The sequence below is a fragment of the Apus apus genome, chromosome 3, assembly GCF_020740795.1.
Source record: "Apus apus isolate bApuApu2 chromosome 3, bApuApu2.pri.cur, whole genome shotgun sequence".
NCBI classification, from domain to species: domain Eukaryota; kingdom Metazoa; phylum Chordata; class Aves; order Apodiformes; family Apodidae; genus Apus; species Apus apus.
In genome coordinates, this window is record NC_067284.1 from 62,907,722 (window position 1) to 62,928,183 (window position 20,462).

A 20,462-nucleotide genomic window follows, 5' to 3' on the forward strand; every position below is an offset into this window, starting at 1 on the left:
GTGTCTCACCACACTCACAGTAAAGAATTTCCTCTTAATGTCTAACCTAAATCTCCCCTCTTCCAAGTTTAATCTGTTACACCTTGTCCTCTCACTGCTCTCAACTACCTTGTGAAAAGTCCCTCCCCAGCTTTTCTGTAGGCCCCCTTCAGATACTGGAAGGCTGCTATGAGGTCTCCTTGGAGCCTTCTGTTCTCCAGGCTGAGGGGTATATTCATTGATAACCATGGATGTGTCTTTTTCTTTAATACAGTTGTTCCTTAAATGTCACAGGTAATAACCTTAAATTTAGATCCATGTAAATTAATGAACATTTGAAGTGCAGACTTTATCTTTGAAAGAAAAGGAACTGAACTGTATGTGTTGAGAAGGATGGAGTTGGGGACCAAGGTGCAAAGCTATTTGATAGTGCAGTCATTCTCCAACTGAATTAGAGAAACCTGTTTTTTTTAAATCCATTTCTGTCCACTCAGCCAAATGTCTCAGATGCATTTTAAGTTGGAGAATGCTACTAATCTTTTTTTAAAAGCTCTTTAAGGTTTAGTCTTGGTTACATAATCTTTGGGTATAAAAGGTGTCTTACTGGAAAATGTTTATCCTCTAGGACAGCAAATATTTCTAACCTCTGAATGTATCATGCAATGTTCCTTGTCTCTTTCAGGAGCTTGAGCTCCCAATGCTGAAAGTGGCAGCCACAGAGATGGTGTCTGGAGTGTCAGGGGAGTCCGAGCAGAAACTGAGACAACTGTTTGAGCAGGCTGTGGTGAGATGCCCATGGGAAATAACATTTTGAATTGCTTGTGCTTTTCTTTATAAAGATTCATACTTTGTTGCAGTGGTTTGAATTCGAGTGAATATTAGTGAGTGAATCTTTATACTCTTCGCGTCTGTGGCCAGAATTCCATTCTACTAACTGTCATGCTGTCATAGAGCACAAAGATTACTGTTCTAAAATCTTGACAAAAGATACTTCATCATATCAATACAAAGGGAGCAATACAAATTATTTATCTATTTGGAGCTGCTTGTCTTGATATATAAAACCAAAAAATATGTAAGAACAGTTTTCTGTAGGTTTTTGGTACAAAGTTTTTCGCTGCTTTTGTATAGCATGGAATTTCAGTGAATGTAAGAGGCTTAAGACTTTGGGAGTTTTGGTATGAAGAAATTTGGGACAAATAGCATACGAGCAGGAGTCAGGTTACAGGTGAAGTTTTATTTTTTTGGTGCAACTTCCAGATTTAGTAAGAAGCAGAGAGAACAAGACAGGTTGAGATACTTTTTAATTTAATCAAATGCAGATTGTTTTTTCTTTTTTTAGGATGTGGCTAATGTTTTATTTCATTAGGACAATTTTCTGTTCCTGACCTCTGAGAATGTTCTGGTTTTCCAACTTCATTCCATTTTCCTACTCTCCCCCACAACCGTATGTAGCTGGATAGAGTATGTTCCTGTTAAACAGAATGCTAAACAGGGCAAAAATATTGATTGTGAAGCTGTTAGATTGTTATGTTTCCAGTTCATACTACATTTTACTTTTTAGAGAGACTTGTTAAGGTGTTGTTCATAATAAAATTAAATAAATGATCAGAAAGTTTTTAGAAATTACTTACCTTTTGTATGTATGGTGATGGAGGGGAGGTTGCTATAAACATAACTTTTTAAGAAATTAAATATATTGCATAGAGCATGTTTAAAAATAAAATCTGTTGCCTTCCATATAGTCCCTCCCGTTCACATAAGTAGGTAGTTTTTGTACCAGTTCTTGTGCAGATAAACAAGACATGGTTTCACTATATATCATACATGTACTGTGGAATGTTTATGGCTTAGTTGCATTCTTTTCCTCTATCAGTGGAAAACTAAATGACAACTAGATGGCGCAGTTGCTACCTTGTAACAGTGCATGGTATTAAACGACTTTTTAAAAGTATGAGTCTATTTTTTTTGAAGATTATTCTAGTGTCTTCTTTAATTATTCCTTTGTACCACTAAGGCCTTTTGAGAATATTAATAAACTTACATCAGTTAAACGTTATTATTTTCTATTAGTTACAGTAGTTATTATCCTATATTAGTGTTAGCTTTTTTATGAACACGAAGTACACGGAATTTTAGAACACTTGTAGGAGTTGCTCGTTTTTACTCCTTGAATGCAGTCAGGCTCTGTAGTAATCTTGAAGTTGGCAGATGATTTTTCTTTACTACCTGTGGCTCCTTTTGTTTCATTGCATGTGGCAGTAAAACTAGCTCTTGAAATTTCACAGCTGTAATGTTACTAACAAAACAAAATCAGACCATTCTTGTCTGATTCTTTTGGGTTTGTTGTTTTTTTTTGGTTTTTTTTTTTTACTTAAGCAATGGAATATTTATGGAAAACATAAAGCAACGTAGATGTATGTTTAAATTTTAAACAATATAGAGAGATATTTTGAATCTCATGCCTTAATTATTTCATAGCCTCAGCACAGTTTCATAGTCTGGTGGCTCTCCAGATAGTCAGTAAGAACAACAGAATTATTCTGGGGCAGGATGATTGTGCAGCAGACTTAGAGTAGTAATTATAGAACAGAAAAGCTGAAAAAAAATCTTCTTCTTGTGATATGCTATGTCCATGTACTTTTGTAATTACTAATGTTTCTTGTTCCTAGACTTGTGCCCCGTGTGTCCTTTTCATTGATGAGATTGATGCAATCACCCCGAAAAGAGAAGTTGCATCGAAGGACATGGAGCGGAGAATTGTGGCTCAGTTCCTAACTTGTATGGATGGTTAGTTTCAGGAACATATGTACTAAGCTGAACTTTCTAATTATCAGGCTCACTCTCTCCTTTCCTTCAGTAATGGCTCATGGCTACTTTAGTGGAGATGGTGGTAATAATTTTTCCTATTTTGGCATAGTTTACCTGGAGGCTCTTGGAATATTCTAATAAATTTGAGGGTATGTTATTACACTATTTTTGCAGTGGTCTGTACACTGTTATATAAGCCTGTCTATTGTTTAAACAGATATAATGGTAATATGTGTCAAATGTAATTTCAAATGTTTATTTTTTTCTTGATTGTGCAAAATGCAAATTCTAAGTGGTAGAAATAAGGATGAACAGCAGTTTAATATGACTGTTGGTTAGTTTCTCTGCTGTTCTTAGTATTACTGCGTGCTGCGGAAGGAGTCACAGATACCAGAACAAAGTTGAGATAGTCAGTACGATGACTAATTTCCTTCCTTCCTTCCTTCCTTCAGACTTGAATAACGTGGCTGCCACTACCCAGGTTCTTGTTATTGGAGCAACTAACAGGCCTGACTCTCTGGACCCTGCTCTGAGGCGAGCTGGGAGGTTTGATCGAGAAATTTGTGTTGGGATCCCAGATGAAGCAGCAAGAGAAAAGTATGTGTTATAAAGCATAAGGTTCTTTTTGATTAATAAATAAGGAAATAATGTGGAAATTAACAGTACTTTCCCTTAATGTGTATATTGTGTGTTTAGTCTTATCTGTGCCTGTACGCACCTACGCAGGAGCACAAATTGAAAAGTGCAGTAGGCATTAAGTGTGCATCTGCTCTTTGTTGTGGAAGCTGTCTGCATTTGCAGTGGTTTTCTTTCTGGTGTGCAAATCTAGTTTTAGCATTGTGATAATGAGTTTTCAAGTGCCTTAACAGTATAAATGATGGCATTAAATATATCTTTTCTGTTGTTCAGGAAGTTAACATTCTGTGTTTTGTACTCCCTATGCAACTATTAAATTAGGAACAAATTAAGCATAGCCCATTTGTTAGTCCTCTCAAACACATACCTTAAGCAACAGGCCATTCCATTCCATTCCTCGAGGAATTATACCACTCCAGGCATTAAACTGAGCTGCAGTCACCCTGTTTTGGACGTAACTGTAACTGGCCCTTTTTACTCCAAAGATCTGTAACCATCAGACTATATTAAACAAAACAAACCAAAACCAAACAAACCTGATAAACAAACAAAAAAAAACCCACTAAAAAAACCCCACAAAAAACCAAACCAAACACAACAACAACAATTTTTAATTTTTTATTTTTTTTTAATTAAAAAGGAGCTGCTGCTCATTTTCACAACAGCAGAAAACACAGGATGGGAAGTATGAAAACAGCTGTGGCTTATCCTGTTAAAGGAAGGAAAGGTTAAAGGATAAGTTCCTTCAAGCTCAACTAATCTTATTTCTAGGTTGAAAAGGCAAACTATTCTGCCTGCAGTATTGCTCACTTTGCCTTGTTGGCACTACTGGCCATTTTTTCCCCCTCTTTCCCCTTGCCCATCGTCTGGCCATCCCTCCACTTTTTCTTTTTTTTTTTTTTTTTTCTTCCTCTAGATCTACAGCCCTGTAGTAATTATGTTTCTCTTGGTTGTTGGGAAACATACATGTGGTTAGAGGTAGAACTAAAGAGTTGACTGGTGAGAGTTCTGATCCTATGATATTTCTTAGGTTGGTTCATGTTAAAAATACAGTATTTCCAGAAATAGCACTGTTTCAAAGGGTAGGAGTTGTAAGTGGGAAAGCCACCATAGTGTGTAGAGATTGTTCACAAGTTCAAGTGTAGTCACATTCATTCACATTATTGTTTTGTGCAATTGTTTGTATGTACATGTGTTCCTGGAGATGGAGGCTTACAGGAACTGTTGGTTTTATTTCCATTTTCAAATCATCCACTCCCACCCTTCTCCTCTCTGCTGTCCTGTTTTATTTTATTTTCGGGTGAGCTTTGTTGGAAATTTGTTCCTCTTTTTTAAATAAAAAGGTCAAATAGAAACAGAAGCCCTTACAGTATGCTGATTTACCACATAATAACTCAGGCTTGCTGAAGGCATGATCTGAACTGCTTAGCTGTGGTTCAGCACCGTTAGGGGGTGGAGTAGTATGAGCAGGTGTACCTGAACATCTTGCTTTGCTTGCAGCATTTTCTTGTGCATGTATGAAGCACATGAAGGAAACTATTATATATAGAACAAAATTCAGAATGACCTATTTACAATTCTTTACTTTTTACACTTTGAGTCACTTGATTAAGTGCAGCTGTTGTCTGGCAGGTTGAAAAATTCTTGAGAACCAAGCTAGTACCATCTAGATCTAAATTAGAGATGACAGAATGTGATAGTCGGGGAGGCAAACAGCTGAAACGTAACAAAATTCAGAGTTTTGTATAGTTTAAGAACTCATTCCTTTAATAACTCTTCTGTAGTTACATTACTTGATCTGGAAATAATTTAAAATAATTTTCATTGGAACTAGAAAGTATATTAATCATCTTCATTTCTTTGGCTTGTGCTGCCTTTTAAAAATATTTTCCCAATGATACGTGTGATATTTTGCTGTTGATTTGATCCTGATGCTCACAGTTCTTTAGTGCCAGTGTTTGGGCAGTGACATTTGCTTTAGTCTTTTTTTTTTTTTTTTTTTACTATTTGTGTAGTTTTCAGTTGTCCTTGGCTTAGAGAAGAACAGCAGGAAGTCTTGGTGGGCCTTGAAAGAGGTTTTTAAAGCTTCAGCCTTGATACGGAGTGAAAAAACTCCCATTAAACAAAAAGCATGAAGCATAGCTCCTCACTGTCAGTTTCATGGAGCTGATTTTTACTTGTGATGGAACTGCATAGGTAGGTATAATTTTAGCTTTGGAGTTGAGAATGAGGTAACACATGAGGTGTACACATAAACTTTATGTTGCCTATTGGAAATTTTAGTGGGAATGCAAGAAATATTGGCAGTTATATTCCACTGACAATGGCAGGAGAAAGATATTGAAGATTAAAAGACAGAACTCATGCAGTCAGATTTCATTTCCTCTTTGCTGAGTAGTTTGTTGTGGATTTTCTTCAATAAAAAAATAGAAGTGGGATAGAATAGACAATGTGAACTAAGGTTGTTAGGAATACAAGGTGAAGTATCTCAATGGATAACTTGTAGGCATATTTCTTGTTCACTCTGAGATCTACCTTGTCAGTTTTGAAGTGTAAACTAAGTTTTGAGAATCTATAATGTTTAGATTCACCAAAACTAGCTTTTACCCACTGATTTACATTGCCTGGTTGATGCTATTGGTTTTTATTTAAGAACTGAATGGAAATATATAGAATAATTTTGTGGGTTTCAGTGTTGGTTACTTCTTAGATGAGTGAAACCTCTTTGCATTGTACTACTTCAGTTCATGTGGACTGAAAGATACCTTAAATCAATGCTGTTTATTTTCATATCAAAATTTAAAAAGCTTTATCTTTATTTTGTTGTTCTTTATCTCCCTACCTGATTAGAATTCTTCAGACTTTGTGTCGAAAACTTAAGCTCCCAGAGTCCTTTGAGTTTCATCATTTAGCACGGCTGACTCCAGGTTATGTAGGTGCTGATCTCATGGCACTTTGTCGTGAGGCAGCTGTGTGCACAATGAACAGAGTCCTGATAAAAGCTGAGAAGCAGAAAAGGACACATACACATGCTGGAGGAAACACAGCTGGAGACATGGGAGTAGGAGCAGACATCCTGATGGAAGAGGGTACAAAAGACCTAGAACTTCCTTCTAAGGTATATTTATTCCTTGAAGCATGTACTTCTGATAATCTTAAGAATTGACCAATGTTATTGTTGTGGAAGTTGTTGCTCATAAATCCTTGAACATCTATTGTCCTCTCGCTACATGCACACGCAAAAAGTCCTGCCCCAGCTTTCTTGCAGGCCTCTTTCAGGTATTGGAAAGCTGCGTACTATGGTGCCCGGGGCTCTTCCTTGACCTGGCGTAGTTACAGTTAGCCAAAGTCTAGAAGTATTTATGCAGTCCACTTTTTCCCTAAGTAATGTGATTACTTGGGGTAAATCACATGATGTTTAGTACCTATAACAAGTTTGAGGAAGAGTGATCTATCCAGTAGCAAAGTTCAGTTAGGAATGCATCTCAAACTGCAGAGAAGCTGTTAACGTGCAGTGCAGCCGGAACTCAGTTGCAGGAAAAGCATTTCCAGTGCCAGAATTATTCTGTGGCCCAAATAACGTGCTGTGGTCAATGAACCAGAATATCTATATATAGAAATTTTTGGTCCTACTTCTCAAAATTTGAAGCGTGTATGTGCTTTTGTTATGTGTAGGCTTCCTAAAGATTTGTCTGGAGAAGTAAAACGAAGTGGTTTTAAATCCTCTGATTTTAGAAGGACTGTCAAAGAAAACTGTATTGTAGTCAACAAAAATCAGTGTAAAAAGCTGCAGTGAGCCTTTGTATTGGAGTAACATAATCATGCTGCATGCCTCCCAGTGTTTCCTGGGGCCTGATGTAGCCAAAAGAAATCGGGGAGGGGCAGGCAGTTGCAGCTTTTAGCAACATTGCCATGATCAAAGGGGTTATTGAGAATGAGGAAGTCTAATCCTAACAGAACCATGTTTTGATAGCTGGCAGGAGGTTGACATAGTCTAATACAGGGCATTGTCATTAAAACCATTACATTGTGTTTATAATGGCAAAATAAACATACAAAACCTTTAAAAATCATTCACACAATTCAAGTAAACAAACCCAGTGGTCTGTTTCACAGTTTCTGTTAATGGTTCTGTTGAGAAGACAAGGGAAGCCTTAAAAGGAGTATCAGGCACTATAAACACTTCTGTTTCTTTGCAATCAGTTGTAAGGCTATCTTAGTTGCAACAAGTAAGAAGTGACACTTCCCCTATATACTGCAGTAGTAAAAATGTGGAAACTTCACAGAATTTTTACTTTTTTTTTTTTCCTCCCTCTTTTTTATGCTGAAAAACTGGTTTAGTTTTCCTTGTGGTGCAGTATAAATTTCCTTTGATACTGCCTTTCTTTATTAGAACTGGGATGTATTTATGTTATGAAGGTATAAAGTTCTTTGATTAAGTGCTTTCTCAAGCAGTTTCCCCAATAAGGAATAGACTGGGGAAATGGGAATGTATTTGCCTGGGGCACTGTGGTTTGCAAGGTGGGACAGTGCTGAAAAACATTACTCTGTATCTCTATTCTGTTTGCCCAAACATTATCAGGGTCTGGTTACAAAACCAGGCTTAATCAGCATGGGGAAAAAGAGATTGTGATGTGAAATCAGATTGTAATAAATAAAAATGTATATTCTAAAAGTGTGTGTTGAAAGTTTTAAAGGTTTATAAGTAACTGAATGTCAAACAAATGTATGAAATTTGTGCTGTTCAGCAGAGCTGTTCACTTTCTCCTGAAAGCAGTTTCTTATTGAAAATAGAATTAGTACACATAATTAATACACATTTTGGAAATTTCAGTATGGAAAGAACTTTCTCCTAATCAGTGTAGGAGAAGCAGTAAGGGAGAATTTAAAGACAAAATGCATGTGCTGGTTCTGTTGCTGTAGTATATAAATCAAGATTGTAGTCCATTAGCTCAGTGCTTTCCTGGAACATTTTTATAATTAAAGTTACGTTTTTATTTTACGTACTTCATGTGTATTATAAATAATTTGTTTTTGAGTAATTAATATTACAGCAGAAGAAAGTATTGCTTTAAAAAAACTCTTAAAAATGGCTCTTAAAATCTAATCCAGTGCATAATCTTTTTCTCTCCCTTTTTGTGTACCCTAAGGATGAATTGCAGAGACTTTTGGATTTGCTGAAGAAACAAGACCCCTTGCCTGAGGAGCAGCTGCAGAAGCTGTGCATTGAGATGAATGATTTTATTGTTGCACTGCCGTCAGTGCAACCCTCTGCCAAGAGAGAAGGCTTTGTCACAGTTCCTGATGTGACATGGGCAGATATCGGAGCCCTGGAGGATGTTCGGGAAGAGCTGACAATGGCAATATTGGTATGTCTTACCCTTACTTTCAAGTAGTTTTTTACATTTCCCCCTGTGCAGGAAAGAAGATGGTGCTTGTTTGTTTTTTAATTATTATTTAAGGTCTAATGTGATGCTCATGAGTTCTAGCATGCTCCAAAGTAGAAATTTTACCTCTTCATTTAAAATAGTCAGATTTCTATAATTTGCTTTTCAATTTGTTACAAGTCTGGTGCATGTATTTCAAATTTCACTTCTTATATTCATGCTTTCAGTATGTTCATGATTCCTGAATCTTAAGTATTCTTAAATTTTTGTACCAATATCCTTTAGTTATGCAGTGCAACACATATAATTGGAGACTACTTAGCTGAAAGGTTAGCAATCTCTCTGCCGGTCACAGGGATACTTAATGCTAATACTTTAAGATGAGCACTTAGGTAAATAAAATTTTTGCCTCTGAATAATTGTACTTCTCCTGTTTTGGGGTACTTATCAGTGCAAGAGCAACTGTTTACTCTTTTAGTCTGTAAAGAATTGGAATAAATAACTTCTGTATGAGTTATTTTTCCTCCATCTGTAACTGGAATTAAAAGTTTTGTGTTAGCTTTTTGTCACAGTTAACTATGATATTTTTTTTTTTTTATAGGCACCTGTGCAAAACCCAGAGCAGTTTAAAGCCTTGGGCCTGACTACTCCAGCTGGTGTTTTGCTTGCAGGGCCTCCTGGTTGTGGCAAAACACTGTTAGCTAAGGTAAGACATTTGCCAAACATGCTTTAAAAATACTGGAGAATCTTCTTGTAGGTGTTTTTGTGGGAATGACTTGAGTTTGGATGATGCCAGAAGATGGGCTTTTGCACCACTTCTCATCAGAAAGTTAAATTTGAAACTGTGCTAAAGTTATTTGATTTTCTTGCCATAAGTTTACAATTTTTCTTGAATTGAGAGGAAATTACTGCAAAACTTGAAGGAATGAAGTTGGTTAAGAAGAAGGTAGCAAATATGGGAAGAAACTCTGCTAGATAACCACTTCTATGGAATATTTCACTGTAACTTAACTAGGTATTTGGAAGTAGCCTACAGTCTTATATGTGTGTATTTTTATTTGTTATATTTGCCTTACTGGAAATACTTCTGTTTTCCTTCTCCTTGAGCATTTCAGTTCTTAAGACTTCCCCATATAAATGCAGGTAATCATCCAAGTTTCCAGGTTGTCACTCATCTTTGTCTTTAAATGTTCTTACATAGTTGAATGTCTTTAACTCCCCCTATTTATTGATAATTTTTCAGCTAATAAGGGGGAGGAAGGTGGGGTGTGAGTCTGGAACATGGCCCCATTGAAGAGAGAGAACACCTTGCTAATTTCTCCACACCCCTTCCAGACTTAATTGCATATAATTATACTTTGTAGTGTTTTCTATATTTTACAAACAGTTGATAACTATGTTCCTTCCCTTCAGTTACAGGAAAAATGTGGTTTATATATACATCTGTCTTTCCCTTTTTGATAGGCCGTAGCAAATGAGTCTGGACTGAACTTCATATCTGTGAAAGGTCCTGAACTACTAAATATGGTATGCACTAACCATTGTGCTTTTGTAATTTATGGAATTCTTGTCCTAAGTGTGGGGGAAGCAAAATTCCTGATAATTACACAACTCACAGTAGTGTGGTGCAACTGAAGTTGCCTAATTAAACCTATGCTTAAAGTTTTTAGCAGAGCAGTTGTTCATGGGAAAAGGAAAAAGCTGTCTGGCTAGTTTGAGTGTATTTCTTGGTTTAAATTATCTGACAGATGGAGCCTTCTTAACTGAAGTAGCATTTCTAAATGACCAACTATATGAGTCATTGCTTTTATGTAGATCAGGATAAAGAACAAAAATTCAAATCTTACAGTGAGGCCAATTGCTGATTAGTAACAGCGAAACAGCAAAATAAAATTTTAAGCTTTCAGGTTTGGAAATGTGTTTTGCTAGTCATTTTAGCTTCTTGATGGAAGTTTGAAACCTTGGAAAGCAATGAGGTTTTTTAGTTCATCAAAGTGATTTTTAAATATTTTAAATGTTAACAGATAAAAGTGCTGTAGTCTGAGTTTTTGAAGCACTGGATTTAGAAGTGTTATAACTTCTGTCCATTTTAGACTTAAGAGAAAGTGCTGAAATGAGCAAGATGGCTGCAGATCCCATCTCAGAAGACCTCAAAAATGTGGAAGCTAAAACTAAAATACTGGGTTCAATTATTCTTTCCCTAAATATTTTTTTATGTGTACATCAAGTACTGATAGGCAGGAGTAAAACTCCTAAGTTAGAGGGGAGCCCTGTTTCCTTGTGCAGTAAAGAGAAAATGTCTGGCTGTGAATCAGAGAGTGTGTTAAGTCAACAAATTGTACCAAAACATGTTTGTTTGGAAAAAAATAAGTATTTGCATTTTCAAATTAGCAGCCTCTGCCCCTGCAATTCACCATTCAAAGTAAAATTCTGGCTTACTTTTAAGTTCTGTGCTGCCAGCCCCCTGTCTTTAGGCAATGTTTATACAAATTTCAGTTGTTCATAATGTTCACCTTGCTCACTGGGTTTGTTTATAAACAGTTTAAAAACAGCAGGGTCCTTAATGAATACTGTATTTCTTGATTCTCGTGAACAGAATGATGGCAAGTTAGATTTATTCCACAGAAAGTATTTAACTATTTAACTCTGAATGTACTGCGAACTGTCAGAAGTGAACTAGTGACAAGAAGTTCCCTTCTTGTTCAGTAAGGAAATAAAGATAAGACTGCTGTCAGAAGTAAACTGATTAGCAGGTTGCACTTCTCCCTTGCAAAGCACCTCAAATAGTGTTTAAAACTGTGATGATTTTTTTTTTTTTCCCCAAGCCAAACATTCATCTTATATTGTATTGCTGTGATTTGTAATTTGTTTTAGTATGTTGGAGAAAGTGAACGTGCTGTACGCCAGGTATTCCAGCGTGCCAGGAATTCAGCCCCTTGTGTTATATTTTTTGATGAAGTTGATGCTTTATGCCCTCGAAGGTCTGACCGTGAAGTGAGTCTGTCTTAAAATATTTCCATAAATAAATTATCTCAGTTGCTGCTTTTGTGGCATTGTACTAACAACAGAAGTACCTGGAAGGATACTGTTTGATATCTCCCAAGAAAAAAATTCCAATAGCTTTCTCATATGTGAGGAAAAAATATGTTGGCCAAGTTTTATAAAGCTTAATACTATTTTAAGTATGTGCATATAGAAAAAATATCCAGAAAATGTGTGTATATCCACCAGCTTGGCTGTCTAGAGCCATAGGAAAAGATGAAGGGGTCGTGTTTAATTTAAGGCCAAATTGTGACACCTGTATGCAGCTGTAATGTATGTATGGATTTGAACAGCATGAACTAGGTTATGAAAATACTTGAGGCAAGAGATGGAAATCATTAGACCTCAGAGCTATTCTGCCTGTGAAGTTTTCTCTGTCTTGATTTTTTTTCTTATTGCTGCTGTTGTTTTGGAATAGGAGCTACCTACACCTGGGATTAAACTTCTGGTTTTGGGGCAGTTAATTTCTTGGCACAGCCTGCTAGTGTGTTGAAAGGAAAGCTGCTCTGTTTAAATATTTGGAGAAATACTGCGGTGTTTTTTTTTCCCAAAAGCTGAATATTGAGAGGTTTTGGGTGTCCTTGTAGAGACAGACAGGAGAATAATTAGTAAAAATATTTATACGTCTTTATTTAAGTAAGTCCATGGTTTTTCAGTGGGAAAGAAAACGTTTACCAAATGTTAAAATGTGTGGTGGGTGTGTAGATAGCATGAATTTGGGGTGGAAACAAGCTGAGAGTATGATAGTAGAAATCCAGAATAGAGCTAAATTGAAAGTTCAAAAAAGAAACTTTTCTTTGAATAGTATTTCAGGGTGGTGAGCTAGTTGTTCTTTTGCTTCTTTTACTTTGAAATAATCACAGACTCATTGCTTTGTCAATTTTATTGATTTGTTTTCTCCATTTAAAGTCAGGAGCCAGTGTTCGAGTAGTTAACCAGTTACTCACAGAGATGGATGGTCTGGTGAATCGACAGCAAGTTTTCATTATGGCAGCCACAAACAGGCCAGGTAAGGACCCCAAAATCAGAAGGAAGATAAATCAGACATCGTTAGTTCTCTTGTAATGAAATAATGTGTTCTTACATATTTAATTACATAACTAACCTTGTTCTGTACTTAAAATTACAGTGTCTCATAAAATCCAAACCTTTTCAGATCAATTAATCTGTTCCACATTCTTGTGACAATATGAGATGAAGCAACCTCTTAAAACATGTCCTAATTAGCACCTGGTACATTGCTGTGAAGTGCTTTGAAAGACCTTTGAAATAATTGGATTTTGGATTATCTCCTTGGAGCATAAAAGAACAAAAGATAACTAAAGCAAAAATTATATATTTCCTGCTTGCATTGCTTTTCTGTCACAGAATCACAGAATCGTCATAGCTGGAAAGGACCTCTGAGATCAGAGTCCAACCATTAACACAAAAAAAATCAAAACAAAACAAAAAACCCAAATCCCACAACCTCAGCCACTAGAGCATGCCCTGAAGTGCCACATCTACACTTCTTGAATACATCCAAGAATGTTGACTCAACCACCTCTCCTGCTGCAACTTCAGGCCATTTCCTCTTGTCCTGTCTTTATTTACTTGGGAGAACATGCCAACACCCACCTCCCTACAACCTCATTTCAGGTAGTTGTAGAGGGCAATGAGGTGTCCCCTCAGCCTCCTCATCTCCAGACTAAACATCCCTAATTCCTTCAGCCCCTCCTCCTATGACTTATTCTCTGGACCCTTCACCAGCTTGGTGGCTCTTCTCTGAACATGCTCCAGCACCAAAATGTCCTTCCTGTGGGGCCCAGCACTGAACACAGTGCTTGAGGTGCAGCCTCACCAGTGCAGGGGCACAATCACTTCCCTGCTCCTGCTGGCCACACTATTCCTGATGCTGTTGGCCTTCTTGGCCTCCTGTCCAAAGCAACCTTAGAATGTTCTGCTATTTTTAATTTTTTTTTTTTTTTTTTTGCGTTGTGGCATCTGTCTCATGTTAAATAATTTTTCTGTTTGCTTATATTTGTTTCCTGGGCTTCATATTCCAAACTTGGCTCCCTCAGCCTCAAGTCATTCTGCTGTTTCCTCATGTTTTGTCAAGCTTTGATATCGATAGCTGTCTGTGCTTTGTAACTCCTCCAGCATTTTCTTAGTTAATAAGCTAAACATTGACATTTGCTTTACAAACATCATGTATTTTACAACGAACTCTTTGACTTTTTTTATGTTATGGAGAAGTCTTACAATACAAACTTGTCTCTTCCTGAATTTGAATTCCATCTAGATGCCTAGAGTTAGAAGTAAAGGAGTTTGTTGTCAGTATAGAAATGTATGCATGAAGATGTTGCACTTCCTTGGTTATGAGCATTTTTCCCAAATATTACAACTTAAATTAAATACAGTGTTACTAGTCTATCTTGGTAAAACCATACTGGTGTAGATACCAGAATTTTGCATCAAGTGTGTATTTGGTAAAGTGCTGGTAACAAGAAGACACACTTAGTTGTTTATATCTCTATGTATTGAGTGATGACAAGATGTCGAATTCTGATGAGAGATGGCTTAGCATGGAAAAAAAACACAGCAGTGTAGCTACTTTGGATATAAATTGGAAGATGAGAAAGCTAAAACTTGGCAGACTACTTGGGCCCTGCAGGTTAAGGAAAATTGGGTATGAAATCACCTAATACAGGCAACTATTAGAAGGTTTTGTTTTTTTCCAGCAGTCAAAAAAAATCAAAGTTTTTAAGGGAAGTTTTCCTGTCTCTTGAATTCTTTGCATCATGACAGACTAGTCAAGCCTTCTACGCCGTGCAGTGTCAGCAGCAGATTCTTAAATCTGCATATGCTTGCAGAAATTCTTTGAGGTAGGTTTTCTTGAGATGAGCTTAATGATTCTGACCTATCTAATCCAGTGTAGAATAGAGAATGAGGTTATACAATGTAGCATGTCTATATATAGATAGAGTTGAATGTACCAAGAGTGTTAGTGCTGATGTCGTCTAGTTGCCTTAGGAAAGAGACCTCTCCCTAAATAAGTTATGCTAGTGCAAGTATTTAGATCAGGCAGCCTTATTGCTTAGTGTTTCTCAGGGGCTTCATGTATAATTGCTGGTGACATTAAACTCATTGTTATCTCTGACTGGTAGCTTGGGGTGTGAATTACATTTTTGAAGTTCAGGAACATCCAGCTTGACTTCCTGCAGTGCCACCTCAGGTGTACCAGAGGTATACATGGGGTGACTATTTTTAGGACCAGTGTGGTACATGGCAGTGTTCTGAGCTAGTAACTCCTCTCCTAGAGGCAGCTGAGTATGTAATCTAGTAGCTTTACAAGGGCCAGTTTAGAGTAAATGTTGCTCAGATGTTAATTTCAAGATATGGATACTTGTGTGTGTGCATTTGTCCTGTTTCCTAGCTTTTCGGGTTTCACATTTACACTAATTCAGTACTTGCTTACGGGTCTCATTTTCATGTATATATGAAATAGACATCTGTGCAGTTGTTATGTAAGCCTTATACTAGATGCAGATTTACCATTATGTCGGTAAAAAGTACCTTTGTAATGGTTTGGAGGTAGTTTGGTTTTGGGCTTTTTTTTGTGTTTTTTTTTTTTTTCTCAGTTTTAAAAAGTCACTGTTGCCTTGTCCAGCTGCAGTGGTAAATGTACTGCTTTACTATATTGGAAGAGATAAAATGACAAAACTTTCCCAAGTAATGATGGTTTAAGTAATACTTGAGAGAAGCTTGGAAATTTGTAAGGCATGAACTCAGCAATGTCTTACTAACCAGTGACATTGATGGCATAAGTGGATTTGAGGTAAAAATGCCAAATGTAAAGAAAATGCAAAGGCAGGGATAACAAATACAATCATTAAATGGAAGGTTATGAATTTATTTGCAAATTCTGTCAATGGAAGTGAATTGTATCTTGATAAATTGTCTTTCTAGCATGCTAAAATATCTTTTTCTGAACGGCAAAGCTTGGCACATCCAACTTTTGCCAGAGGAGGCAGTTATCTGCAGTTTGAATAGGATGGATCTCTTGCTTTAGAAGTTTATCAGTTGTGTGCATTAGCAACACTTTGGATAAGTTTAGACTGCAAACTTTTGCTGTGATATCTGCATTTGTCATTGTGAATAAATATAGTTTTCAATTTACCAGCTTTTATCAGAACAACTTTCACTGAAGCTGTGGTTAAACTGAGGAAGTACCAGATTTTTCACCACTTATGGTGCTTAGGAAGGGGCAGTGTTCAGCAGATTAAATTTTGCTAGTATGTTCTGGGTTCTTAATAGGAACAGACTGCAGGTAGAGAACAGTGAAGTCTATGCTAGTAAAGCACTCTTGTGAGCCCTAATAAGAAGATGTCTTTGCACAGATCTGTAGGAGAAACACAGTTATACTTTCTAGTATATTTAAATTATTCCTGCAAACTAAAGTCATGGTGCCTGAAAAGCTCTTTTGCCTACAAGTGTGGCATTTAGATGAAAGATTTTTCTGTCATATTTATGGTGAACAGAGGTCCTGGATGTTGTGTAATATAAATGTAAATAATATGTGTCCCAGCACAACTTCCTTTAATTTTCCACTGGGCCAGAATGGTGAAGTGATATAAGTAATATTTTTTTAATCCATGTTAGTATAATTTAATGGGAGAGAAAGCATATTTTCAAGATGCTTCTGTTTTAGAGTGGTTGCATGCATGGTAGCTTTTATAGTTGGTTGTTGTTACTGTTCATGACTATTAGTGTTACCAGCATTTCAGTCTTGGAGACCATGGTGCCAAAAGAAGAGTCTGGTCTCATAAAAATATTATTATAAAGAATAGTAGTACTAGCAGTAGAGTACCAGTGGCTCAACCAGTTCTGGCATCAAGCTGTGTTCCTGACATAGTTGTTCTGGTGAGGTGTTAGCACCTGTGGGAAGGTGTTATATGAAATGGTGGTGGTGGTTTAAATTCCCCGTGGCTGAAAACTGCCAAATTCTTTTTTCATAATAGCTTTTCAGGACTTGGAACATTCTAATTCCCATTTTGCCAAAAGTGTAGGCACAAGAAATTGGTTCCTTTGTTTATCATATACAATATGCAAGCGGTAATTCTTATTCTGGCAGTGCTGAAATAAGCCTTTTATCTGTCCTTAAAAGCAGGATATTTTAATGTTTTTTGCACTTACTTATTCAGTAACTTTGAAAGTCCTATGTAGATCTTTGTTGACTACTGCTAAATTAGCAGGGATACAGTATTTCCAGCTCAAGTCTCTTTCTTCCTAAATGCAGAATCAGTGTAAAACTTTTTCTGAAGAGGATTAAACTTTTAAAGAACTCAATGACATTAAAAAGAGAGAAGGGAAAAAAAGAGGCAGAAATGTCATATCCTGTTGGAAATTTTATAGGTCAGAATAATTACATTCTTTTTCAACCTACTTCCTTCCCCAAATCTGAGACTAAATGCCATCAAACACTGCTGTTAACTAAGGTCTGTAATTTCCCAGAATTTTCTAATTACCAGTTTGAGTTTCACTATTAGATCCTGCTGCTTTCTACTCTTTTCTGACTTCCCCAGGTTTTGAACATCTATAAACTCTTTACAGAAATGCTTATCAAGCTATCAGCACCATTGAGGAAACAGACAAGAGATCAGTGAAACACCACAAGCTGGTAGTGAGTTAAGCTTGATGTAAATTGTGATGTTGTCTTTGCTTTTATTCATGATCTTTCTCTCCAGCTTTTTCAAATTAAGTCTTGCAAAATTCCCCTTTTACTATTATCTGAGAGCATGTTCCTAGTTTCAGTGAGTTCTTTAGGAAGTTTTTGTTAGTTTTCTAGAGCTATTCACCTGAACCACATTTTGAAACAGTAAAAAAATAATCTTCATTCTCTGACTGTAGTTTCAGTTTTGGTTTGGGTTTTTTGTTTGTTGTATTTGTACCTATTAATACATTTTGCTGAATTAAAGGCAAGATAAGATCTAAAAAAAACACCTACTCTGTGAGGCATGGAACAGTTTCTTTCATGATAGGTCTAATTCACACAAATTGTATTTCTGCATTTCAGCAGCCCTTGAATGTTGTGTATCTTTCAGAGTAACTTCAGTGGAGTTCATTTGTTGTGTAGAAGGAAAGTTGTTGACTGCAGTGTTCATCTATAGTCTCAGAAAACATTTTAGAACTTCTGAGTCTACATTCCAGAACATCATTAATGGGAGGACCTAGACCCTGTATGCTTAAAAATAATTCTAAAAGCTGTAATGAGTATATGAGAAGTTTAGACTCAGTAGAATGGTTATTGTTGCTGGTGTGCACGGAACTTCTGTAATCGTGGTTGGCTTTTGTACAGTTGAGATAAGACATGAATAATCAACTTGAAATGAGTGTGAGACTAATAGATTTTTTTTATAGGACAATAGGACATCACATTATAGGGATTCATGAAAAAATCCTTTCAGTAGAATTTAATGAAGAGGATACAATTGTGCAGTAGTTCGGAGACCAGTGCAGCAAACTGAAATTTGACATAATTTTCTAGGGGCTAGTGCCTGTTTTAACCTTTAAAAACAAAGTGAGGATTGGATGCACTCTAAATGACCCATTATGTAATTTTGCCGAATTGTTTGGAAAATGGTACTACTGTCTTCTAAGAACATAATACATCAGAACTGACTACATCAGAAAACCAAGACAGAAAATTATTAACTAGATATTTCTCTCAATAGAAGTATAGTCTCTCTGTGAGACAACTGCTTGGAAAAGAAGTACAGTGTGTTATCATATTTCCACATTCCACTTTCAAACTTGAGCGATAACAATAGGCTTTGAAAGAGGTATCTACAATAACTACCTTAATTTCATTAAAATGTTAAATGTATCTCTTTCTGTTCAGGTATGTTTTGAGATAATAGATATGGAGAGAACATAATGATTTCTCAGGATGGAATACTCTGAATTTCCTAAAAGAGGAATATTAGTCAGATCTTTGAACAGATAGGAAATGCATCTAATGAGTGAGTTTCACCAATAAGTAAATACTAATTTTCTGTGTTATGTGACTTGAACTACCAAGAACTTGAGGCCCAGGTCTGAATCAGCAGAGTGAAGTGAACTGACTTGTAAGGAGATAAGGGGTGTAGATCTGTGTTTTGAGCTTTGATATTGTCTTCTAATTGTAAGCCATCGTTACTACAGCTTATTGAGTTAGTGTGAGTGGTGGTAACTCTGAATGTGGGCACTGTAGTAATTTACATAACAAATTGAGGTGTGCATTTTGAGACCATATTGGTAACTTTGTATAATTGGGCAGATAACATGGCAAGTGCCATATTCTCAGCATACAAAATGGAAACAGTATTTTGCATATCAAACTTAGTATTTTTAAAGAGCTTTTGAAACTTTAGGATAGGGAAGTTATCAAGTGCACGGTGCTGTAATGCAATCCCTATTGAGAGTATTTGTTTTGATGTTTGTTCAGTGAACCTTGTCATCTTGCCTTAATAATGTGGCAAATCTGTCCACAGAGGCACAAAAACAGGAAAGTGCTCTTGTGCCAGAAGCAAGAGACAGAATCATAAGGCACTATGAACAGATGTATAAGAAGGATGTTTTTGCCTGGGCAGGGACTCAGTTTAACCTATGTTTCATCTGGTCTAGATTAAAATAATACATCAAGTTCCTGCTTTTTTTCCCCTCACCATTCTCATCACATTGTCAATAGCATAGTCATGCCCCTAGCCACAACCTTTGTATCTTAGGGGGAAAAAAAATTGCTTTTGTCCAAGGAAAATATAGTGGAGCAATTTTTAATGTATGCATCTCATTCTAGTTTTTGTCCTTTAAGCATAGGTGAGAGAGTAACTTGAACAACACTATGCACATCTTTAAAAAGTGAATCAGGAGTACATTGTGGTAGGATGACGTAGTTGGAAGTCTTGAGTGAAGCAAGCTTTTTTCATTTGCAAGAAAGGGCTAGCTCTACTTTCATGCTACTGTTTTGGGATTTGGGTGGTAGATTTTTTGGTGTTGGTTTTGTTTGGTTTTTTGCTTCCTTGTTTTGATAGGGGTTTTTGGGGTTTTTATTTTGTTTTCTTTTAAGCATGTGCATAGTAAGAATTAAGTTTACCTTTCTACAGTTCTTCACCTTCAATATAAATGAAGGCATGTAGTTTGTCTGCTAGCTACGTTTGATCAACAAGGATATAATGATTGTAAGAGTGTTGAGAGCTTCATTTGGAGTCCTTGATAGTTTCCAGCTTAAGAATTAGGTGTAACTTTGAACTGTTACTGTTGGATAACATTCTTGCAATAGCTACCTAACATGTCTGTCTAATTTTCAGACTTTTAAAAAAGTCTGTTGTTTTAGAAGTACAGTTTTCTTTATATCTTCTGTGGGTGCTTTTATGATTTTACTGTTCATGTTACCATATTGTGTAGGATATAATAGAATCATTTATGTTGGAAAAAAACCTTTAAAATCGTTTAAAAGTGCAGCCATTTAACCTAACACTGCCAAGTCCACCACTAAACCATTCCTAAGTGCCAGATCTACATGTCTTTTAAATACCTCCTGGAATGGTGACTCAGAATTATGTAGTAAAATAAAGCAAGACTTTATAA

The 20,462-nt window shown here is 36.4% G+C and overlaps 1 protein-coding gene across 1 annotated transcript in view; it reads left to right on the forward strand.

Moving 5' to 3' along the window:
- Positions 1–20,462, forward strand: part of NVL (nuclear VCP like) — a 40,666-nt gene that overhangs the window by 7,536 nt on the left and 12,668 nt on the right. Inside the window, exons 10-18 of the mRNA XM_051614192.1 lie at positions 662–763; positions 2,652–2,769; positions 3,243–3,387; positions 6,277–6,544; positions 8,577–8,795; positions 9,415–9,519; positions 10,278–10,340; positions 11,688–11,807; positions 12,765–12,864. Coding sequence (XP_051470152.1) covers positions 662–763; positions 2,652–2,769; positions 3,243–3,387; positions 6,277–6,544; positions 8,577–8,795; positions 9,415–9,519; positions 10,278–10,340; positions 11,688–11,807; positions 12,765–12,864 — 1,240 coding nt within the window. The remainder of the gene's footprint in view (positions 1–661; positions 764–2,651; positions 2,770–3,242; positions 3,388–6,276; positions 6,545–8,576; positions 8,796–9,414; positions 9,520–10,277; positions 10,341–11,687; positions 11,808–12,764; positions 12,865–20,462) is intronic.